The 25,405-nt window shown below is 37.3% G+C and overlaps 3 protein-coding genes across 3 annotated transcripts; 1 reads left to right on the forward strand and 2 right to left on the reverse strand.

Annotated features, from left to right (window-relative positions):
• The first annotated feature begins 6,207 nt into the window (after positions 1 to 6,207).
• Positions 6,208 to 8,479, forward strand: LOC126623217 (pentatricopeptide repeat-containing protein At2g15690, mitochondrial). The gene has a single exon (XM_050292013.1). It carries the CDS (start codon positions 6,281 to 6,283, stop codon positions 8,141 to 8,143), a length of 1,863 nt encoding a protein of 620 aa, XP_050147970.1. The 5' UTR covers positions 6,208 to 6,280; the 3' UTR covers positions 8,144 to 8,479.
• Positions 8,480 to 8,808: 329 nt separating this feature from the next.
• Positions 8,809 to 9,596, reverse strand: LOC126623218 (calmodulin-like protein 30). Its single transcript, XM_050292014.1, has one exon. The coding sequence runs from the start codon at positions 9,500 to 9,502 to the stop codon at positions 8,948 to 8,950; it is 555 nt and encodes a 184-aa protein (XP_050147971.1). The 5' UTR covers positions 9,503 to 9,596; the 3' UTR covers positions 8,809 to 8,947.
• A 10,804-nt stretch (positions 9,597 to 20,400) lies between these two features.
• On the reverse strand, positions 20,401 to 25,043 carry LOC126621060 (putative leucine-rich repeat receptor-like serine/threonine-protein kinase At2g14440). The gene is made up of 9 exons (XM_050289422.1): positions 24,884 to 25,043; positions 23,764 to 24,322; positions 22,762 to 23,225; positions 22,399 to 22,534; positions 22,193 to 22,264; positions 22,021 to 22,089; positions 21,864 to 21,935; positions 21,683 to 21,751; positions 20,401 to 20,747 (listed from the first exon to the last, which is right to left on the reverse strand). The coding sequence occupies exons 1-9, from the start codon at positions 24,957 to 24,959 to the stop codon at positions 20,699 to 20,701; spliced, it is 1,566 nt and encodes a 521-aa protein (XP_050145379.1). The 5' UTR covers positions 24,960 to 25,043; the 3' UTR covers positions 20,401 to 20,698.
• Between the last annotated feature and the right edge of the window lie 362 nt (positions 25,044 to 25,405).

Raw genomic sequence — 25,405 nt, forward strand, 5'->3', positions numbered from 1 at the left:
TCTATTGTCTACCTGTAGAAGTGATCGAGAGGTGGCTGATAGGAGCATATTTATGCGACTGAGTTAGCTTGTTCTCATGCATTTATGTTGTTATTCCTTAGTTGTTTTAGTGTTTAAAGTCATTTTTGTGCAATTTCAAGTTCTAAGGACAAAGTATGCAAAAATGTGCATTTTGGAGCCTTTTGGAGCAATTTTGGGCTTGGAATAAATATCACATGCTTGGAACTAAAGGAATGGACGAAATTGAAGACCTAAAGATGAGGATTCCTACTTGAAGTAGGAAAGTTAAGCCAAGGTTTCCTATTTTGGTTTGATCTTTCCTAAATCCTCTGGAAGGTTTCACATGCATTTTAGGACACAAATTAAGGGTTCATTGTACCATAACAAACCTTTGCCATGCACTCCATCCATGTTTAATTCTTGCATCAATCATCAATTCACTTTCACCTTTGAATCATTTCAACACCACTCCATTTTACCCATGCTTTGCATCATTACTTCACTTTCACCTTTGAATCATTTCAACACCACTCCATTTTACCCATGCTTTGCCTTGCACTTCCTCTATAAAAGGAAGTGTGTCTAACATAAATGGAGTTCATACTTGGTTAGATCATTCACTCCCATTTCAACACAACCTTTATCCAAACACATCCATTCATCTTCACATCCATTCCTCCTTACAAACAAACATTCAAACACTCACCAACACCTTGTGCCGTAGCAAAGGAAGGGAAAGAAAGTGCTTGGACGTGCTTGCTGTGCAACTTGGATCGTTGGAGCGTTTAGGTATTTTCTTTCTTTTGTTTCTAATGTTTAAATTCATTTCCTTTCGTTTTGTTGTAAATATGAGTGGCTAAACCCCTCTTGGCTAGGGGTGATTTCAAAGCCATGATTATGCGTGCAATATAATTTGATAAATTCAAGTTATGAACTCTTGAATCGTGAATGCAATTGGCTTAACTATTTGATTGATAACTTATTTGTATTTGTTAATTAAGGGTCGACACTTAATTGGCATGCATAAATCCATTGCTAGAATATAAGGAAGTTTCACATAATCGTTACAAACTTATATTCACATGTAGTGAAGGTCGCTTATAAACGATCGCGTTAAGTTCAATTCCTAGCATGAGTGACATGATGTCATAGTTGTAAGTGCTTTGTCAATGCTTATGATTTTCATTAAACATAATGATCTTTGATTGTATCTCTATTATGATGTCATGTAGGGAACTTTTGAAGAATGTTTTGGGTTGTCGAATGATGTCATCCAATCCAATAAAACAAGGAAAATCTGAGAGTTAATTAGTGATGTCACGGTTAATTTGGAGCATTGTCATTCATAATTCAATGAAGTAGTAACTGGAAATTAAGTTATTTGCATACATGTCATGTGTGGAGAAAAAGCCTCTAGCTATCCCATCCATCATTTTATTTCTCAAATTTGTTTTATAATTTGTCTAGTTTTTCATACTTGTTTGTTTGTTTGTTTCAACTTCGTCCAAAACTCAATCCCCCTTTACTTTAGAGTGTCTAATTAGCTAGAATCTATTTTAATTTGTGTTTTTAAATGTTTTGATTCAAGTAAAAGTCAATTTTCGTCCAAAGTCATTCCTAGTGTCTAGTTTAAGTTTATTTAGTTGTTTTAAGCTGTTTTGAGTATTTTAAGTTTGCTTTGAGTCTTGTGAGTCTTGTTAAGTATTTTTAAGTTTAGTTTTATGTTTTTGAGTCAGTTTAGATGTTATTAGCAAGCCCTCCTAATCCCCGGTCCAGAACGATCCCTACTTATACTTATACTACAATTGTCAAAAGGGGGTTAAATTTGTGTGTTAAGTTAATTTTCGCATCAGTGGCTAGTCGAAGAAGTTTTGATTACCTAATGGGTAATATGGTTAACATAACCGTGAGTTTATTGTCTTAACACAAAGTATGCTCCTAAGTTTCCACGATTTAGTTTCTTCAGCTCAAGTAGTCACTGTTAATCAGTTTATCAGTCGCGCCGCTAATTAACATAATTATGATATTTTGATATTGTTCACTACATTGAAACTATGAACTGGCGTTCTGGCATAAAGGTATCACTCCCATATACTAGCATGTGTCCGGTATCAGAAATCATACTACCTGAATAATGGTTGACAGTTCCTGGATATCGGACAATATAATTACAGGCTAGAGCTCGCTCGGAGAGTTGGTTTTGGACGATTGGTAATGAACTGGTCTGGTGAGGTGGTTTCATTAATTCTAGGGAAAATACTTACTATTTCGGGGATTTCTACTAACCGTAGGTATAACAACTCGCAGACTTGTGCCTATGCTCATCGTACATCACCAAAAGAAACTTGAGAAACTAGCATTGGCTGGAACATCCCAAGGCCGGAAAAAGAATTTTCTAATAATCTACTTTAGGACGGACTTAAACGGAAGTCGATCTTACTCCTAAAGATCCAGAATGATCACTAGTGTGTTTGGAAAGATTAGTGCTATCAGGAACCAAAAGTAATTGTCCCCCTGATGTTCTTACGTCGAGTGCTACCCTTTTAGCACCACATTGACACTAGAGACATTTCTGGAAATTTTGACGAAAGTACAACTTCATAGGAATTCTGATAGAAGGTATACTAAATGATACTGCTAAGGGATCAAAACTATTCTTAGCTTCCATTCTCAAAAGGGTTGGTAGATATGACTAGATGGTAGTGGAATTGGTGGGTAAATCCCCCGTGATGCATAACTATCGATATATTAGTCCTACTTTAAGGCCATCAACTTGTCTCAAATCCACATCTTTCCTTGGCAGGGAGGTTTGTCACTTAAATCTAGAGGCATCTGACAGAACGATGTTCTAGAATGTCGATAGGTTGTCTAAGTCACTCAAAACTTAGAGAAAAAGTTAACACATTTTTTGTACTCGACGAGGTGGCAAGATTTGGAAATTAGGCTCAAGAATCGAAAATGCTTACATCACGCGTGTGATGAACGCAATATTGCCCAAACTTATGCTCTGATACCAAACTGACACACCCCGACCCAAAACGTCCACCTGGACTCCAAATCGAGCTGTGCTGGTCAACACCTAGAGGGTGACAAAGCCATAAAGTGTAGTGATGTAGAAATGTGAATAAATTTAAACCTAAAAGTGCCTAAATACAAGAGTGTGCTGTGAGCAGGAATGAACCCAATTCACATGTGATAACAGAGCATAAGTACAGTACAGTACAATAAGGTGAGAAATTATACAATCGAAGGTAACCGTCTACCCCAAGATTTGCCAAGAATCCTTGTCGATATGAAAGCTCAGCTACTAAAACCTAGAGGGGCAAAAAACAAGGGTGAGTGGGCCTGAAAATAAAGTTTTAATAAAAACCTTTGAAAATGTTATAACCCCTCGCCGTAAAACATGTATAGTTTCCAAAATATACATACTATGTATAGTATGAAAATATTTACTGTAGCCTGCAAAACGTAAATAAGGATGACATCCCAAAATTACAAAATCTCAACAGTAATATAAGTAAAATCAGGTGCTCAACAAACTATGTTAGCACAACAGTCAGATTCGCCTAAAGCGACCTGTACGGCTGAACTAATGCTCATCAATCTATGTTAGCACACGAGTCGGAGTCGCCTAATGCGACATGTACAACAGGATTGGATGTAATCATAATATACTCTCTAGTGCTACGATCACGTGAAGACTGGCGATAAATTGCGGTCACCTACGAATTAGAGTCGCCTAATGCGACCTGTACGACAAGACTGGCATCTACTTGGATCCAAGGCGAGCGTGCGGTGCGGAGGTGAACATATACGTGAAGGACTGATCCTGGCTTGGGGCGAGCACTAACACCGGGGTGCATTAATGATGAACAGACTACGTAAATATAAGCATGCCATAACAATTCAATAATTCTAATCAACATAATAAACTTACCTACGCATCTCGTAGGATTATTTAGGCAACATTTCTTATAACATTATTTAATCATGGCATAAAAGATTATAAGCATAATTGTGCATCCCGTAGGATTTATGATAACTTCATAATTTTCAGTAATTTCGCTAATTCTTATATACTTTAGTCTAAACTAGGCGTACATAAGAAATTATTTTCCAAATGCATAAATGGAAACTATCAATCATATATATATATACACTATAAAAAGGGAAAGACCCACACAACTGAAGTCTGCGCTACAACTCCCTAGCACAAATATCGAGACGTCATTAACGATCGTCGCCTATAATAAATATCAAATCATGTCTCATAATTCTTATCGATAGAACACGTAACTTACATAAAACACATCCCCAAGGACGTTCTAGAATGATTTGAAATTTGTTCTAGGCGACGATCGTTAGTGACGCCTCGATATTTGTGCTAAGGAGTTGTAGCACGGATTTCAAGTGAGTGGGTCTTTCCCTTTTTATAGTGTGTATATATATATATATATATATGATTGATAGTTTCCATTTATGCATTTGGAAAAGAATTTCTTACCTACGCCTGGTTTAGACTAAAGTTTATAAGAATTAGCGAAATAATGGAAAATTATGAAGTTATCATAAATCATACGGGATGCACATGTATGCTTATAATCCTTGATGCCATGATTAAATAATGTTATAAGAAATGTTGCACTGTTGCAAAATGCCTAAATAATCCTACGGGATGCGTAGGTAAGTTTATTATGTTGATAAGAATTATTAAATTGTTATGGCATGCTTATATTTACGTAGTCTGCTCATCATTGCTGCACCCCGGTGTTAGTGCTCGCCCCGGGTTAGAGCCAGTTCTTCACGTGTATGTTCACCTCCGCACCGCACACTCGCCTTGGATCCAAGTAGGTGCCAGTCCTGTTGTACAGGTTGTATTAGGCGACTCCGATTCGTAGGTGACCATGATTTATTGCCAGTATTCACGTGATCGTAGCACTAGAGCATATGTTATGATTACACTCAGTCCTATCATACAGGGTCACATTAGGCGATTCCGACTCGTGTGCTAGCCTAGATTGATGAACATTAGTTCTGTTTATACCATATTTAGGGCCTCGTATTTAGATATCGTACAAATACTCGAGGGACTTAAATGTAATTATGTAATAAAGGAATGGGCAAATATGTAATAAGTGAGGAGTCCTTATTCTATAAAAAGGACTCCTCACCCTCACAATGAGGGGATGCCAATTCCTAGGCCCTCTCATCCTCAGAAACTCTCTCATCCTCAATACTTTCAGAAATACATAATCAGTGTGAACGTAGCCCAAACCTTAGGGTGAACCACGATACATCTTGTGTTATTTACATTTCTTGCAGATTCACGATCGGATTTACGTTGTTCCAAGACCTCCGGTTTTGTGCATCAACAAGTTTAGTCGTACATGTCACATTAGGCGACTCTGACTAGTGTGCTAGCATAGTTTGTTGAGCACCTGATTTTACTTATATTACTATTGAGATTTTGTAATTTTGGGATGTCATGCCTTATTTACGTTTTGCAAGCTACGGTAAGTATTTTCATACTATACGTAGTATGTATAATTTGGAAATTATACATGTTTTACGGTGAGGGGTTATAACGTTTTCAAAGGTTTTTATTAAAACTTTATTTTTAGGCCCACTCACCTTTGTGTTTTGCTCCTCCAGGTTTTAGTAGCTGAGCTTGCATATCGATGAAGATTCTTGGGCAAATTTTGGGTAGACGGTTACCTTCGATGGTATAATTTTTTATCATATTTTAGTGTACTGTACTTATGCTTTGTCATCACGTGTGAATTTGGTTCATTCCCGCTCACAGCGTACTCTTGTATTTAGGCACTTTTCGGTTTAAATTTATTCACATTTCTACATTTTAGGTTTAAATTTATTCACAGTTCTACATCACTTTACTTTATGACTTCGTCACCCTCCAAGTGTTGGCCAGCACAATTCGATTCGGAGTCCAGGTAGACATTTCGGGTCGGGGTGTGTTAGAATTTGCTATCCACCAGATTTGAACCTAAGACATCTCACTTCCAAGTAAGGATGAATATCATTAGACCGTAGTACTGAGTGATTTAAAACAAAAAAAAAAAAAAAAAAAAAGATTGAGCAGAGCATTTGTGAAAATAGGTGGCTTAATCTCAACAGTAGGATGATATTGGACTGTCAAGATTAAAAAGGCTTGTATGTACAGTCGAGCACAAACCGAGTCTTATTTAATAAGTTGCGGGTTTTACACACGAGGATTGAGCAGAGCATTTCATTAGGGTTTAAGCTAAAATCTCCCTCAGAAATGGCGTCTCTCATGGCGATTCGACGCGCACGAAGCCCTTTGCTGTCTCCTTTCTTAAAGTTACGGCCTCTTCACCCTTCTCATTTCTCCTCCTTTCACGGCAACAACACCACCGCCATCCCAACCCTAACATCAGCGAAAACCCTAAGCACCTCCGCCGTCCCAAATGAGCACCCGAGGCCTCCTCAGCAACAACCCCCGCCGTCCGATCCTAGGTATTTCAATGACCAGGCGAACCTTAACCAGTGGAGCCCAGAAGGTCAGGGATACGGCAACCCGAACCAGTGGAATTCGCAGACCCAGGGGCCTGGGAATCAGTTCAATTATCAGGGTCAGAACCAGAGCTATTCCAATCGGGGATATCCTAATCAGGGTTCGGACTATCCCAATCGCGGATATCCTAACCAGATTAACCAGAATCAGAGCTACCCACAACGCGGAAACTCGAATCAGTGGAGTCCGGCTCAGGGGCAGGGGAAGGGCACTCCTCAGTATCAAAACCCTAACCAGGTGAATCCTCCCCCTCCGAGCCCCAATTTTCAGCAACCCAGAAGCCCAAATCAGTGGAACAATCCCAATCAAGGATACCCACAACCTGGAAACCGTAATCAGTGGAGCCCACCAGCTCAAAACCCTAACCAGTGGAGCCCCCAATCTCAAAACCCTAATCGGTGGAGCCCACAACCTCAAAACCCTGCTCAGGCTGTGAATCAAACCCCGGAAGTTGTGCCCCGTTCGATCGATGATTTGAGGAGGTTGTGCCAAGAGGGAAAGGCTAAAGAAGCCCTTGAATTGATGGATAAGGAAGGGGTCAAGGCTGATGCTGATTGCTTTCGTTCTTTGTTTGAGTTGTGCGGGAGATTGAAGTCGCTCGAGGACGCAAAAAAGGCTCATGATTTCTTTTTGCAGTCTACCTGCAGGGGTAATCGTGAGTTAATCCATAAAATCATTGAAATGTATAGAAAGTGTGCGAGCATGACTGATGCACGGAGAGTGTTCGATCATATGCTTGAGAAGAATATTGATTCTTGGCATTTAATGATTAATGGGTATGCGGATAATGGGTTAGGAGATGATGGATTGCAGATGTTTGAGATGATGAGGGAGAAAGGGTTGCAACCCAATTCCGAAACTTTCCTTGCAGTATTCTCAGCTTGCGCTAGTGCAGATGCGGTGGAAGAAGCATTTATACATTTTGAGTCGATGAAAACTGAGTATGGAATTTCTCCAGGTGTGGAGCATTATATGGGAGTTTTAGATGTGCTTGGAAAATGTGGTCATCTTTACGAAGCAATTGATTATATTGAGAAGCTCCCATTTGAGCCTACAGCGCCAGTTTGGGAGGCATTGAAAAGTTATGCTCGGATTCATGGAGATATTGATCTTGAAGATCATGCTGAGGAGTTAATGGTTGCTCTTGACCCGTCAAAGGCTGTTGTGAATAAGATCCCAACTCCACCACCGAAAAAGCATACTGCTATTAGCATGCTTGATGGGAAGAGCAGAATTAGTGAGTTTAAAAATCCGACACTCTACAAGGATGATGAGAAGTTAAAGGCTCTTGCTGCGATGAAAGGAGGAGGTTATGTGCCAGACACAAGATATGTCCTTCATGACATTGATCAGGAGGCCAAGGAGCAGGCCTTGCTTTATCACAGTGAGCGATTGGCAATCGCGTATGGTCTCATCAGTACTCCGCCAAGGCAAACTCTTAGGATCATCAAGAACCTCCGCGTGTGCGGTGACTGCCATAATGCCATTAAGATCATGTCGAAGATTGTTGGAAGGGAATTGATCGTCAGGGACAACAAACGATTCCATCATTTCAAGGACGGAAAATGCTCGTGTGGGGATTATTGGTGAAGAGCATATGTCACCTCAGAGCTGTCTAAAGAGTTCTTCCCAGTTGCAGTTTGGTTTGTAAAAATTTCGAACAATGCCGAGCTATATACGGGATCCTTTGCAGACCAGTACCCGTGCTTCTAGTTGGTAGGAGATTAACCATCCACTGCTTGTTTCGACATACGTACTGAGCTATATATGCATTGCATTATCTATTTGTCAAAATGCCAAATCACATTTGCTTATCCTTTTTCGGCCTTCTGATTGCTTTCTTCCTATGAGATGCTATTGGGTTAATGATGTTTTGAAGCTATTAGAACATACTTTCAAAATATGTCAGGATGGTTGTTTCTCTAATTTTATGGTGCACAGATGGTGTTTTGGTATTTAGTTAAATTGCATGAATTTTTTTGGTCTAGCGGTACTTTTTCTGCTCAATATTAGAAGACGTCCCGAATTCGAATTTACCGTCCCCATTTATAAAACAAGAAAAGAGGGACTATGGCATGATAGATGACCAGTGTCCAATTTAGATGATGTTCGTAAGACTTTATTTTTATGAGATTCTTAGCTCTCTCTAGTTGTATATCCCCTTGTGTCTTGATCATGTGATGAGCGAGATAAACACCAGGCAAATTATACCACCAGTTACAGGGCATATTATCTCGAAGAAAATAAGAGAAGCGTTTGTTGTCTTTGGGAAACAACGTAATCTCACATTATGCTACTACCATTCACCATACAAGGCCAATTACACACTAAAATGCTTCACATGGATTTACATAAACACGCACAAACACAAATGAAAATTAGGTCACTATTGCTCTATGCTGGTCTCATGGAACGAGTCATCATGGTCATGAACTCATCTAGGTCAACCATACCATCCCCATCAGTGTCAACCGCTCTCACCATCCGCCGGCAGTCTTCAAGGTTGCACCTCTCCTCCAACCCCCTCAGCACTTCCATAACTTCTTCTGCACTTATCTTTCCATCGCCGTTCAAATCAAACATCCGAAAAGCATTCTGGATGTCCATCGTTCGAATCCCTCCCTTCTTGTGTACTTCCATGAACTCCTTGAAATTGATAAAGCCATCCTCATCCAGATCAACAAACTTGAAAATCTTCGGCACTTCTCCAATCATGTTTCCCTTTCCCAATGCTCTCAGTATCGCCTTGTACTCCGCCTGAGATATCTTCCCGTCTTTGTTGGAGTCAAACTTTTCAAATACTTTCTTCATCTCATTGGGATTTGGCTCGAAAGTAGGTGCTATGCCGGAGTATTGCCTGTCTCGAAAGGAAAACATCTGAGATGGTTTGCGCAGAAACTTCCTCTTTGATAGGTTGTACTGGAAGTCGAGGAAGTTTGCATTCGCCATATCCGCCACAGCTGATCAAGAAGAACTACGAAAATTGAACTTCGATACAACAGTCCAGGTAGCCGTCAATACGAGATTGCGGAAACCGGGTGTCTCCGATCTTTATATACTGAACACAACAATTTGATTCCTTTACCAATTTGTGGTAACTCAAGAACAAAAGATTCCAAGGTGATAACTGACGGAAAAAGCTAGGAATAGATAAGAAAGAATACATTCTTTAGAAAAGCTACAAGCAACTACAATCTCCTTTCTCCTCCTCAAAACTCTCCTTTTGAAGAGTGGTTTACTTTTTTCCCGGTATACCAAACTAATCGTAAAATATTTCCTGGTATACCAAAAAATCTCGTAAGAAATAACTCCGTTTAGCTCATGGTGGTTTTCCGTTATCCAAATCCTCCATCACTTCAATGTCCTTGCGAGCTGTTATCTTCTGTACATATCCTGCAATGGTGAATGTCTCGGTAAGAAGTCGTAGGGTTGTGATTCAAAGCCACAAGGGTTCCGAAAGAATCAGTAAAGTTACAAAGCACGCATTAAACGCAAAAATGAGGACCCGAAGGAATAAGTAAAGTTTCCTTTCGAGCTTTGAACAATCTTTCAAGCCCTTTAAGCATCCTACCCATAAAGGCTTCCTTCATAAAGTAAATATCAAAGTTAACGTTTACACATCATCAAATATCCCCTCATATATCTTCCCTTTTACATTGCAACAAAGAATGGCGCTCAACTGGTTGCCAAACATTGTCCTTGATTCTAGTTTTAGCACTAAACCACCATCCAATAGAAAAGAAAGTTGGCAAAAAAGAGAGGACGACAACAACAACAAAGCCTTATCCCACTAAGTAGTGTCGGTTATATGAATCCTAAAACGTCATTGCCTTCGGTTTTGTGCCATGTCTTCCGTTAGATCCAAGTAGTCCAAGTCTTTTTTAAGAGTCTCTGTCCAATTCTTCCTAAGTCTTCCTCTACCTCTTTGGTCCTGAGCCTCTGTCTCGTAATCGCATCTTTTAACCGCAGCATTTGTAGGTTTTAGTGCAGAAAAAGAGAGAATTGAAAGAAAAAAAAAATTGTACAGACATGCTTATGTTAGTTAATTTAATTCCGTAAATCTTGAGATGATATATTTTGTCCTTCACCTAAGTTGCAAACTTAACTTAAAGAAACATTTGAACGAGAACCTAATTTGAGGACCGGACTCAAAAACTTACACATCAACCAATACTACTCATGATTACTAGAGGAAAATCTCAACCAGCCAACAGGAACTGGTTTCTCGCTTCTAATTGTCTCTATAAATTCTATTGAATATAGTCACAGATGTATAGGTGGTTGAGATTTTCCTTGATTTTCGTGGGATTTTATCACTTATCACTTCTAGAGTTGTTTTTCACTGTTTTTAAGTGTTTTTAGTGTGTTTTGAAAGAAAAATACGAAAATTTGAAAAAAAAAATTAGAAAAAGTTTTGAAAAACCCAAAAAGAGTCGTTTTAGAGTGTTTGTATCTTAGGGTACCTTCCAACACAATGATGAGGATTTGATTTTTAATTGCATGACTGTTAAAGAAAGCTGCAAACATGGGTGAAAGTTTGATATGCTCTTTGGTTAATGCTTAGTTGTAGTTGTCATTAACGAATTCGCATGTAATCACAAAGGAAAAAGATCAGTTTTTGTAACATGCTTGAAGGAAGGAACTCAAATTAGTGCTACAACCCTGAGAGACTTGAGCCTATTCCTTGTTTGGAGAGTTATTAATCTGTGATGTTTTTGTTTTCTAAAGTCGGTGCATGATCTCATTATTTCTTTGCTTGGTTGCTACTTAGAATGCGTTTTCATCATTTTAGTTCCAAATACTAGAAATGATGCCCGTTTCATTCAAAGCTTAAAATTGAGTGCATAACATATAACAAGATGAAGTTGTTTAGTAGTTACCACCAGAGCCAAAAAGCCTTAATCCCTTGCATATGTTTTGTAGGTTTAACCCCTTTGAGCCTAATTTCTTTGTTAGCCACATTATTCTTACCTAGCCTAGAATATGACTATCCATACCCTTGTTCTTGAAGTATAGTGGAGCATGACTTAGAGGGAATTCCTTTTGATCAAACATATTGCAGAAAACAAGTGTGGGGGAAGGTTGTTTCCAACGAAAAAAAAAACGTGAAAAAAGAAGAAAGAAAAAAAAAAGAAGAAGAAGAAGTTGAGAAAAGAAAGGAGAAGAGTTCTAAATAAGTGAGAATGAACTCACAAGTATTTGTTGTTGAAGAAAGGGTTCAAAAGTTTGAATCTGGCCCTAAGTGTTTTGTGAATCTCCCTTGTGTTTAAAGTTGGTTGCTGCATTCAAAAGTGAATTCTAAGTGTCAATTCCATTACTTTGCTTACTATTGCTTTAAGAACCTTTGTTTATCCTTGACCATTCTTTGTTAGCCAATACCTTAGCCCCGTTACAACCCTTAGACTTCAATCTTGATGGTTGTGTGTTCGATAATGTGGAGGTTGGGATTGGTATGAGCATATGGAATCCCTGGTTCTCACGTCTAAGTAGTGATATTCCGTTCATGAGATCATATATATACATGCATTAATAATTCCAGAAAGTGCCTTCTTTGATTATAACATATGTGAGTGCTAGTCTACATGTTTACATCAATCTTCTCACATATACTTAGTATAGGGAGTGTAGTCAGAAAATCTGTGTGAAAATAGAGAGTATATCCGGTGAGGAATTGAGGGAATTCTCTAAGGCATGTTACTACATTCAAAACATTGTTTTAAGTGATTAAATGCGAGCTAGTGAGTAGTGACTGCAATTAAGTGTGTGCTCGAGGGTAAGGATGACTGAAATCTATGTGAGTAGTGATTTTTAATGTGTCATGTTTCATTGGAAATCCCTGAGGCGAATGTTGGAAGGTTTAGGTTATGTTTTGTTTGTTTTGTTTTGCTCGAGGACTAGCAAAAGCTAAGTGTGGGGGAATTTGATAGGAGCATATTTATACGACTTAGTTAGCGTGTTTTCTTGCATTTTCATAGCTATTTTCTATTTATTAGAGTGTTTTAAGCTATTTTCGTGTGTTTTCAGGTTCAAATGACAAAGTTGGCAAGAAAATGCAATTTGGAGCATTTTAGAGCAGTTTTGGGCCAAGAATGGATAGAACATGTATGGAGCAAGGTGGATGAACGTTTTTTGAGTTCAAAAGGCTAGGAATATGCTAAGGAGATGAAGAAAATAAATTCAAGACAAAGAAGATAAGGAATCAGCGAAAAGGAAGGAACATTATCCAAAACATTATCCAACCTTATCTTATCCAAACTAACCTTATCTTATCTTATCCTAACCTAATCTTTTGCTACCTTAATTCCAGCTGCAAGGGGGGATCAATTGCACATTAAATCACCTAAATACCCCTTTCCTATTCCTGATCCTAAGTGATGCCGCACCTTTTATTGTTTTTCTTCTAGAAATCTGCCAGATATCCCCTTCTAGAAGTTTTGTGCGAATTTCCTAGTCCTTTTTCCTTAGGATTGTGTAATCCTTCTCCTCCACAACTTTTGTGCTGAAACCCTAGCCTATAAATACATATTTTCTAACCCTATTTTCGCACCACACACACAAGAGCCAAAACATCAGAAAAATACAATTGTGCCGCAGCATTGCAAGGAAGGAAGGAGAGGAGACCTTTGGAGCCGTGCCTGCCATTCAACGCTTTGGATTGTTGGAGCGTTTCTAGATGTATTCTATCTATTGTTTCAATGTTTAAATTTAATTGTCTTTGTTTAATTGTGAACATGAGGAACTAAATTTGTTTTAGTTAGAGGTGAATTCAAAGCCATGAACATATATGTGATATGAATTGATTTCTTCTAGTTATGATTTCATAAATCATGAATGCAATTTACTTATCTATTTGATTGATAACTTATCTTGTGTGTTGATTGAGGATGCATACTTAGTTTGCATGCATGAATTTGATACTAGGATATAAGGGAATTTCACCTAATCGCTATGAACTTATATTCACGAGTAGTAAAAGTCACTAGTCATGATTGTGTTAAGTGAATTCTTGGTAGGAGTATCATGTAGTTCATAGTTACAAATGCCTTGTCAATACTTATGATTTTCATATAACTTAATGATCTTTGATATGTATCTCTATTATGCTATTCATGTAGGGAACTTGATAAGAATAATTTGGTTGTGTCACTGAGTCCAATTCAATGAATTTACGAAAATCTGAAAGTTAATTTGTGCTTCTCACGATTAATTTGGGGCATTTCATTCATGGTTTATCGGAAGAATAACTGGAAATCGATTTGTATGCATGTGTGTCATGTGTGGAGAAGGACCCTCTAACTAGCCTTACACCCTTAATTCACCCAATTTCATATTATCTTTAATTTGTTTCTGCAAAGTACTTAGTTTTACTTCAAATTCGTCAAAAACCAATTCCCCTTTATATTTCATGTCTTTAGGTTAGAATCTGTCCAAACTAGGTTCTTTTTAGTGTTTTGAGTCTTTCTAGTTCAATTTTGGTCCAAATCACCCTCTAGTTCTTGTTTTGAGTCAATTTAACTTAGTTTTGTGCTATTTGAGTCAGTTTAGTCTATTCTGAGTAGTTTGAGTTTAGTTTTCTGTTTTAGAGTCTAGTTTTGTGTTTTTGAGTTTAATTTGTGTTGATTAGCATCCCTAACTAATCCCCGGCCTAGAATGATCCCTACTTATGCGTACTACAACTATCTTAATAGGGTTTAATTTGTGTGTTAGTTTATATCACATTAATCGCATGGACTCGAATTTAATCGCCAAGAATTTGGGAGCAATGGTAATTAGCAGTTTCAGTCTTCGTTCTTGAAATTGGATTTTCCTAGATTTAGTGAAGGAGATGATCCTTTGAGGTAGATATACAAAGAAGAACATTATTTCGATTTCTTTAACATCGAAGAATCCAATAAAGTGAAAATAGCTTCATTTCACATGGAGGAAGAAGCTTTACAATGGCTTCAATGGGCTCGTTGCTTGAGTAATTACACAAATTTGGAAGGATTTACGATGGTTCTGTATCAAAAAATTTGGTCCTTCTATAACATCTCACATCGCCCAGAGGAGTGAATCCTTTAAGCCTTATATGCATATTCCCATTTCTACCTAGCATGAGGCATTTTCACTGGTTTCGGGTTCCATCGGAACTCTAAAGTTAAGTGAGTTCGCACGAGAGCAATCCCATGATGGGTGACCCATTGGGAAGTTCTGCTCACGTGAGTTCCCAGAAACAAACTGTGAGGACGTGGTCAGGGCCCAAAGCGGACAATATTGTGCTACGATGGAGTCGAGCCCGGGATGTGGTGGGGGTCCGGGCCGGGATGTGACAATTTGGTATCAGAGCCTATCCTTAGCCGGATGTGTGCCAACGAGGACGTCGAGCCCCTAAGGAGGGTGGATTGTAACATCCCACATCGCCCAGGGGAGTGGATCCTATAAGCCTTATATGTATATATTCCCATCTCTACCTAGCACGAGGCCTTTTGGGAGCTCACTAGCTTCGAGTTCCATCAGAACTCTGAAGTTAAGCGAGTTTGCTCGAGAACAATCCAATGATAGGTGACCCACTGGGAAGTTCTGCTCATGTGAGTTTCCAGAAACAAAACCGTGAGGGCGTGGTCGGGGCCCAAAGTGGAAAATATCGTATTACGGCGAAGTCGAGCCCAGGATGTGATGGGGGCACGGGTCGTTATGTGAAACCATTTGGACTTGAAGATTCAGCTGAGAATCTGGTAAAGTTGAAGCAGTTAGGAACTCTCAAGGATTATGTGATCGATTTAAGAAGATTAGCTAATCGAACAAAAGATATCAATCTTGCATTACTAAAATCGTGTTTCATTGGAGGATAAAAGCTAAATTATGACATGATGTAAAGTTAGTGAAACCCAAAAATGTTCTTGAAGCTACAACTTTTGCTCATCAAATTGATGCAAAACTCATAGATCTTAAGGTGAAATCTAAACCTCCATTTTTGCAATCAAATTTTTTATCTCCTCTACAAAACTTGAATACTAATGTTGTGAGTAAAAATCGTCCTAAACCTCCTAATATTAGGCAAGTAACTCTTGAAGAAGTAGATCATTGTAGAAAAAATGGCCTATGTTTTCATTGTAAAGAAAGATTTGTAAAAATGCATACTTGTGAAAGGAAGCAACTTCTTTTGATTGATGTGCAAGAATTTGAGTTTTGTGAAACTGATGACATGGAAAATGAAGAACCAGAGATTACTGCTTGCACCTCCAACAATTCAAACCATGAAGGTTTCTGGTTACTTTAAGAACTGTCATGTGACTATTTTAATTGATTTAGAAAGCTCTCACAATTTCATAGATGTGGGATTAGTCAAGAGGTTGAAAGGTTTTTTAGATAAATGTCATGTTTTTAATGTCAATATAGCTGATGGTGAGAAAGTAGCTACTCAAGGTACATTAGCTCAAGCCCCTATTACCATCCAGAAATTCACTTGTAACTCAGATTTATATGTCATTTCTTTTGGAGGGTGTGATGTTGTATTGGGATTTTTATAAGCTTTATATCCAATTCACAAAATGGTCTGAAACCTTTTGTATCACCAATCCTAATTTTAGACCACATTTAAGAAAATTTATTTTAGTTTTCTTTGATGACATCTTGGTCTATAGCTCTACATGGCAGTTGCATTTAGATCATCTTAGAGTGTATTTGATACATTAAATGAGCATAGTTTGTTTGTCAAGCAATCTATGTGTATATTTAGCAAATCTCAAGTGGAATATTTAGGTCACATTGTATCTAAACAAGGAGTTTCTGCAAATCCTACCAAGTTGGAATCAATTGCAAAATGGCCTATACCAAATTTTGTGAAAGTATTAAGGTAAGATAAGTAGTCCATTGACTGCTTTGACTAAAAAAGATGGTTTAAGTGGTCTTCAGCAGCTATCGAAGCTTTGCTTACTTTGAAAGAGGCAATGTTATCTCCATAAGTGCTTGCATTACCAGATTTTAGTAAACCATTTGTAATTGAGACTGATGCATCTGGTCATGGTATTAGTGCAGTACTCCAGCAAAAGGGTAAACCAATTGCTTTCATTAGCAAGACCTTTTGTCCAAGAAATCAGGTGTTGTCAGCTTATGAGAGGGAAATATTAGCAATTCTTCATGCCATTCATAAGTGGCAGTCATACTTAGTTGGCAACCACTTCATTATTCAAACTGATCATCACAATCTGAAGTATTTTCTTCAAGGAAAAGCACACACTCCCTTTCAATAGAAATGGGTGACTAAACTTCTAGGATTTGACTATGACATCTAGTTTAAGCAAGGGTGCAATAACTCTTCTCTGCAATCTATACAAGAGTTGGAACTTCATGGTATTTCATATCTTTACTCAGAGTGGATGGATGATCTCATAAGGGATTAGAGAATGATCTTAGGGTAATTTAAAAAATCCTTACAATTTTGGTTGTTGATGACAATAATCTCACTGTTTCCAATTTGAAGTTCCAGGTTGATAATGGACTTTTTACGTATAAAAATAGAATTATACTAAGTCTTACTAGTACTTGGAGAGATAAGATCTTCACATAACATCATGCTACTCCTACAGTAGGCCATGAAGGTTTCTTGAAGACATATAAAAGAATTTCTAAGTGCTTTTATTGGGAAGGGATGAAAAAATTTGTTAAAAATTTGGTTGCGTGTTGTCCTACCTGTCAACAAAACAAGTATGAGACACTAGCTCCTCCAAGATTGTTGCAACATTTTCCTATACCAACCAAAATTTGGACTGATATATCCATGAATTTCATTGTAAGTCTTCCTTCTTGCAAGGGTAAGACTATGGTTTGGGTGGTGGTTGATAGACTATCTAAATATGCCCACTTTATTGCTTTGAGTCATCCCTATTTTGAATCTATGGTTGCTCAACTTTTTGTTGACAACATCTTCAAATTACACAGCATGCCTAAGTCAATAAGAAGTGATAAGGATCTAGTTTTCTTAAGCAAAATTTGGAAGGAATTCTTTCACTTTTAGGGCTCTTCTCTTTGTTATAGTTTTGGTTATCACCCACAATCAGATGGTCAAGTAGAAGTATTAAACAAGTGTCTTGAGACATAATTGAGATATTTTTGTAACTTGCAACCCAAGAAATTGGCTCTTTGGCTTTCATGGGCTAAATGGTCTTATAATACCAATTTTCATTTTGCAACAAAGATGACATCTTTTGAGATTATGTATGGTCAAGATCCACCAACAGTTCATGCATATGAAAATGGGTGGATCAATCTTTAAAAGACAAAGATAAAGTTATGGCAATACTTAACAGCAATTTAAAAAATGCTCAGTGCAGGATGAAGGTACAATCTGATAAGCACATGTCTGAAAGAGTATTGAATGCTGGTGACCGGGTTTACTTGAGATTAGTTATATACTAGCACATGTCATTAGCTTCATCCATTCCACAAACTTCAACCAAGATTTTATGGCCTATTCCAAATTTTGTCTAAGGTGGGATTTGTAGCTTACAAATTACAGCTGCTTGAGCATTTTAAAATGCATCATATCTTTCATATATCTTGCCTCATCACATATTCTGGAATTGTGTAGGATGTCCCAATGGCAATTTTAGACCATAGAATGATTAAGAAGAACAATACTGCAATTATCGAGGTGCTAGTCCAATGGCAGAATCATTCGAAGGAGGATGCCATTGAGAAATTGTACTAGGATCTAAAGCTCAAGTTTCTAGAAGTGGTGCATTTGTAATTGTAATGTTGTTCTGTGCTGCATAAATTTTCTCTTAGTTGTATTACTTGTCAATAGTTTTGCACTGCAATTTCTGTTGTTGTTTATTGTTGTTTGTTTTGTTGAGAGGGTACAACTTGTGTTTCAAGCAGGGGGGGTATTGTTAAATGCCAGCTAACATCATCTATTTGTGACAAGTGTACAATGGATATGAATTGGTCATCGGTTGTTAGAGGTAGTTATTTGGTAGTTACTACAAGTAGTGCATTGTAATAGAAGTTGAACGGTTAATGAAAATGTTGTTAGCATTCTATTAAACCATTCTCTGTGCAATTACGAAGATGTAGAGCAATGAATCTATCATATTTCATCATACATAAGGATAATTAGAACATTTCATTCTCTTTGAAAACTATTTTTTCATTCATATGTATCAAAAAACTCGACAATTATGGTAACAAGTGATGAACTCTCAATTCATATGAATGATGAAAAGATCACAAAAACAAGGGCTGTATGAAGACTTGCCCAAAATCTAAGGCGCCAATGTAAGGAAATTGAAACTTCATGGCCTATTTTAAAAATCACAACAAACATAGAGAGTGCAAAATGTGGTTAACCTAAACGATATAGCCCAAGAAAAGAAAAAAAAAAATGAGAGCTCGTTGGATTGGAATTTCCATATTTGCCATTAAAAATTTCGATCTGAAATTGAAATTTTTTTTGAAAAGATTAAATAGAAATTTGAATGCATATAGAGATTAAGAAAAATTACTAATATTCCAACTAAATTTTTCGAAATATTTCAAACTTATTTCGATTGAATATTATATTTTTTTAATTGCTATTTACTAAATTATGTAATTTCTAATTAACTTTGTATTTTATCATGGTCATTGTTAGTTTTAGTTGCATTTAATTCATTGTGTTTATACACTTAAATAAATTAAGAGGATGAGAGGAGGGGATTGAGTTAAGCTGCACAATGGGCTAGCCACTAAGTAGGAATCGAATTCAACACATTATATAATAATACGTCATTACCATTTATGTAAGTCGAACCTGAGACCTCACTCATAAGTGAAAAAATATTGTTAGACTAGATATATAGTACAAGTACAAATATTAGTAAAGAACAATAAATTGTACATAATAAAGTATATGAGAACATGCTTGCTCTTTAGACCTACCACATGGAGATAATAACTACAGAAATATATTCTTCAATAGTAAACGAAGATATATATAATCCATTATATATATTCTCTCTCTAGTTCTTCACATTCTGCTTACACCTAGCAAATCTAATAGAGAGATATATTAAGGATGAAGCGACTGGCTATGCCTCCGCGTTCATATTATGCAGGTTTATAGAAGAGTAACACTTGTGTTCAAACTTCAAAATAGCAAATGACAAGGGAAAAAAAAAAGGAATCTGGATTTTAATGTGATAGAATATGTAAGCTGGTTGTAAGTTGTCTTAGACAGCTTTATTTTAACTATTTGCAAACTTTATATATACTAATCCAATCACTTAACGAGTTATTAGATTACATGTTTAATGCATTGTTTGTTCAAGTTTTACTGTGATGATAGTCAAATTGCACCTTTCTTAAGTTTGAGTTATTTGTTTGTTTAGTTGATTTTCGGAAGATAATGACATCGTGCCTGATCAACAAGATAAAGTGTGAAAGGATTTTGTCTTTACATTTGACATGATTAACAACGCGATGCACGCATGAACTTAAGCTTTTGGAATCCAATGATTTTCAAACATGATTAGCATGCATAGTAATGTTGTTATTCTACTATTCCATCGATATGCCTCTTCATGCACATGACGTCATTGCACATGAAAGAGGGTGTTCGTAGATTCCCTGGCTCTATTAACATTTAACAGCAGCTCTTTTATTTAGTGTTCCAACAGAGTCCCCCGAGATCCTTTGCAACTCTAACATCAATTCATATGATAATTATTCTCATAGTTGTCTCTCCAAGGCCCGACTTTTGGCTGAATCGAATCAGAAATAGGTGTTTCCAATTTCAATCCAAAAAATTTCGGAATGAAATATCATATCCCCGATTTTTTTAAACAATGTAATTTAACAGAACAAAATAAGACTAGCTATCGGGATATCAATAGTTATGCACTTTGCCTTTCATAACGTTCTCATTAGTAATTAAGTAAATTCTGTTCAACATGTTAGTGGTGAATATGTTACTCATATCGCATATGCTGCACTTGGTTTGTTTGTTTTACAATTATGGTCTGACATTTTGAGAAATTAGATGCATGTATAAACATGAAGACCTTCCTCCAACCACATTAGTATTGAAGCGGGGCTCATACATCTCACTCTGCCGTCTCTCCACGTTATGGTGATCCGTTCCTGTCATTCGACTCTTGTAGTCTGATTCCAGCGGCTAATACTTCCCAGTCACATGTTAACTGGAGATTCTGGTTCACTGTCAACCTCATTCTTCAACCTGAAATATTAACCACCATAAGTTGCAAAAGAACCATAGCCTTTTCTTTTAGCAGAATAGAAAATAGGAAAAATTAGTATCCGGTCCCTAGTTTTTATTGTTCATTGACTAACACCTTATTAGTTTTCAAATTTTGATTCAAGTCCTTAGCATTAATGTGATAATGAATTTACATGTTTATTATATAATTTTTTTAATATAAAAATTAGTAATTAATTTAGGGTTTAATACTCACACCTCTATCAAACTTCTAATTAATTTTCAATTCAAACATTTCCAAAATAATAAAAAATTAAATTAAATTAAGTTTGTACCTATTAGTGTTTTTTTATATATAAAAAGATTCTCAATTTTTTAATCTTAAATGTACCCATTCATATAATTTTTCAATTTTTTTAATCTTAAATGTACCCATTCTCAAATATATCAATTTGTTATATGTAAAATGTACCTTTTTTTAATATAAAATCCATTCAAATTTTTTAATCCATGTTTAAACTTATATGGGTACATTCTTTTTCGTTGATTTGAGAATGTATCCATGTTTTGGTACAATAACTTTTTTTGTTAATTTTGGTTAATGTACCCATACATATATATACACACACACACACAATATAATAGAGAGAATAATTTAAATTTTATTATTTTTAATCCCATAAATTATGGGTTTTATTTAAAATCTCATTAATATAAACAATTAAAATTTTCAATTTTTAATTTTTAATTAAAAAAATATAGTAACTTACATTATTACATTAATATCAGGGACCTCAATCAAAAACTAAAAACTAACAAGGTTTCAATCAAAGAATATTGATAGATAGGGACCGCATCCAAAGTGTCCCTTCTTATATGTTCTGAAGATGATAGAATGCATAGAAATTGACCCATTTTGGGGGAAAGAACTAGAGATTAAGGTTGTTGTTTCTTACTGAATGTTTATCTTTGTATTCTGCAGCGTCTCAGGGACATCACCCTCAAGCTTGTTATCCTGAAGGAAACTGTAAAACCAAAGCAGGTCACCAAAGTAGTTAGTTGCTGCCGTAGAATGTCCCGAAAATTGAATGATTTATTATTGGGTAACTATTTGATGATGGAAGACCATATACTCACATCTCGCGCAGTTTTGGAAGTCGGCCTAATGATTCAGGAATTGATCCTTCAAGCTGGTTTTTCTCCAAATGCCTTTATCATAACAACAAAAAACCAGAGTTAAGGTTTAGCTATCTAAAAGAATGAAGAATGAGATAGAACTTTAAATATAACATACAAACTCTGCAACTCCTTCAATGAGCCCATTTCTGGGATGTTGCCTAAAAGTTTGTTCCCCCCAAGCCAACTGTAAGGAAATCATTCCATTAAACACGCAAGTTAGGAAGCGATCGTGACAAGGCAAGCCAGTGAACACTGTTAGTGCGACTAACAAGTGCATGGTTACTTACATATGGTGGAGTGCAGTTAAATTTGCTATGTTTGGTGCCAGTGACCCGGATATTCCAGCGCCGGTTAGATTCCTTCACATAATAGGAAAACATTCGACTGCGAATCAAATTTAAATCCCCTAGCATTAATCATTATCTAGGAAACATCTAATAATTATATTATTATATCTATACTCAGTCGTGCCATAAATCCTTGTGATACTCACAAAGTTAATACTCGAAAAAACTTCCCGCGATCACATGTAACACCAGTCCACGAATTCCCTTCAGGCAGACAAGGATCGCCACTCCAATCGGGAGGTGGGTTGTCAAAGTTTCTTCTCAACTCATTCATTGCCATAACTAAGGAACACCAAAATTAAGGGTCAAAATCAACAAGTGAAGATGGAGTGTTTGATAAAAATGGGTTAGCGATTTTCGCACTCCCGTTTCACCTCCTGCACTCTGCCCTTTGATTCTTTATTCATTTATTCAATCCTAAGGCTATAAAAGGAGGGAGGAGTGCAAGAAGAGAGAAAGGGAGTGCGTAATGACTTCCCTAAAAATAATCTTAGGCTTGAATGAGATACCATCTCTAGGGAGAGTCATTCCTCCAAGAGGCAAGACCTGCAAGATCTCACCAGCACTGATGACAGGCCCGACAGGTACCCCCTGACCTGGAGTCATGACAATCTCAGTCTGCCCGGATAGAGGCCATTTTGGGGCGTAAACTGTCAAACCCCTGGTGGTAACATTGACATTGGAATAGAAGTTCTTGCCGTTGATAGAAACATTGAAGACTCTCCAACTAAATGGACTTGGGTTTCGGTTGTCCTGGAAGTATAATGCAATGTAGTAAGCTGCACTGGGGAGTGGCCAGGATGGCCATTTGACATGCAATTGCTTCCCTCGGCTTGTTGTGATAGAATTGTGGAATGCTTTTGCTGGTGGGACGTTCCAGAAATCGGAGGGAGTTACATTGGCCTTGCATCTCACAATAGGGTTCTGGTCCATTTGTGGTTGCCATAACCGGTTGAACTTGTCATCTGGAAAGCTAAGTTCATATTTTACATATTCAACATCAGACAGTTCAAATTCTTCAGCATGTATATAATTTTCTGGTTAGTTCTTCATTTATATATATATATATCCTACCACTTAGTTCAAAATCCAACATGTAAACTTAGGTTGGTGTAGGATATGTGAGTCACTTATGAATACATGAATCACATTGTAGATTATGTCACTGACATAGGTATCACTCGCCTATATACAATTATTAGACATGTAATCTACAACGCCGATCCATGAAAATGTTGGAACTTCAGACAATTTTATCAGCAAATGTGACACGAGCAGTATCACAAGTACCATATAATTCCAATGAATTTTTTTCGGATAACTTTTTTTTGCCGCATTATCTCTATTAAAGGTGAAACGTGACTCCCAAACTCTCTCACTAGTACGTACCTACACCTAGTCACACTTCCATAAGAGATCTAGTTTACTACGTATAGTCGAATTGCATAGCTCTTAAATCGTAAAAATGCAGCAAAGGAGAGTACTAATTAAATAGGGAGTCGAGTTCCTACCCAATTATGTCACCTTCAGACGTTCCAAAGCTACTCCTAACCACCGTGCTAAGTGCATACTTGCTAAAATCTGTGGTATTGTACACTGAATCATCCAAGTACTCCAGCTCAAGAGCCGAGATAAAGGGGCTAGAATCCGACCCCGTCATGTTATTCCTCGCAAGGCACACACTAAATGTCTTCGACTTGGCATGCACCACAATTTCATAATACGAGCTCAACCCATTGGCATAGTCCTCCGTGGTGTTAACCACACTCCATTTAGTCCCCTCCACAATCTGATCAAATACCGGAGGCTCCTTCCCGCCATCAAAATTGCCATAATAGTACGTGGTGCGCACGAGGTACTTCCCACCTTTGATAACAGGGATAGAGTAGCAGTACTTACGCGCGGACTTGTTGGGGAAATAGCGCAATGTGGCGAGTATGGGGACAAGGTCTTCCTGTTTGATGGTGCTGGTGTTTCCTACCAATATAAAGCCCTCGTCCGTGGTGTACTTTAGGTTCCCTACTGTTACGCTCTCAGACGTCGGCCCAGCTCCACAGTTTAGGAGGTAACCTGCATTTAAAGACATTAATTTGCATGTATAGCTCATAATTTGGGTACTTCAAGTGTATAGTAAGGGTGTGCTTGTTTTATAAAATGTGTGGGATAAAAAGTGTCAACTGCTCTTTTTTCCACATATACAAAAATCTGTTGAATTAGTCGTGTTTAAAATCTGCGGATGTTTTATTTCACTCACATTTTCAATAATACGAAACCAACATACCACTGAAGAAGTAATAAATAAAACATATCAAATTGCATTACCAGAAGTGGGAGTGAAATAAAACCTTAGAAAATATTGAGTTTTGGTTACGTCCAAAAACGTGAGTGAAGAGAGATGATAAAAAATATTTGCAATTCAAAACAACTCCACCCTACAAAAAATTGGATTATGCTTGTTTATAGAGACAATTAATCCTAGCAAAACCCTAATTCTGTCCAATCAACAAGATCACAAAAATGGTAGAGTTGGTTATGTTTGGGATAAAATAATGAACAAGCAAGAACCCTAAAGCCAAAATTAATGAGGAAAATATAGGGTTTCATTAAAAAAGGAGGATGTGTGGTACCAACCTCTAGGGTTAGGTTGAGAGTGGGCGAGGAGAGGGATGGAGACTAGCCATAGGAGGAAGAGGAGGCAGAGGGACATGTTGTCCGGGCAAAACTTTTCACCCAGAAAATAACACAGGACACAAAATTTTGCAAAACGTTTGCCAATTTTTTTTCTTCCTGCTAAAATTGACGAATGGGCGCCAATGGGGGGAGGTTGGGGATTGCCTGGTTTTGGTTGCCACGTGGAAGGCTGTGCTTGAAGATAGACACACAAATGTTGACCAGGTCAACAATTTTCATTTAAAGGTCCGCTTTGACCGTTAAGAGTAAATAATGTGTTCCTTGAGTTTTTGTTTCTATTGGATTCTATCTCATCGTATCATATTCTGATCTACGATATTTGAGAATCATCGTCGACACTTTGACGTAGGTTCGTGATAATCTTTTGTTCCACAGTCTGAGGTTATTTACAACTATCAAATTAAGAATTCTCAAATGTACTAGCAAGTGCATCAAAGATACAATCATCGATTCGCCTGAGAG

Source organism: Malus sylvestris, chromosome 5, assembly GCF_916048215.2.
Source record: "Malus sylvestris chromosome 5, drMalSylv7.2, whole genome shotgun sequence".
In the NCBI taxonomy this organism is placed as follows: domain Eukaryota; kingdom Viridiplantae; phylum Streptophyta; class Magnoliopsida; order Rosales; family Rosaceae; genus Malus; species Malus sylvestris.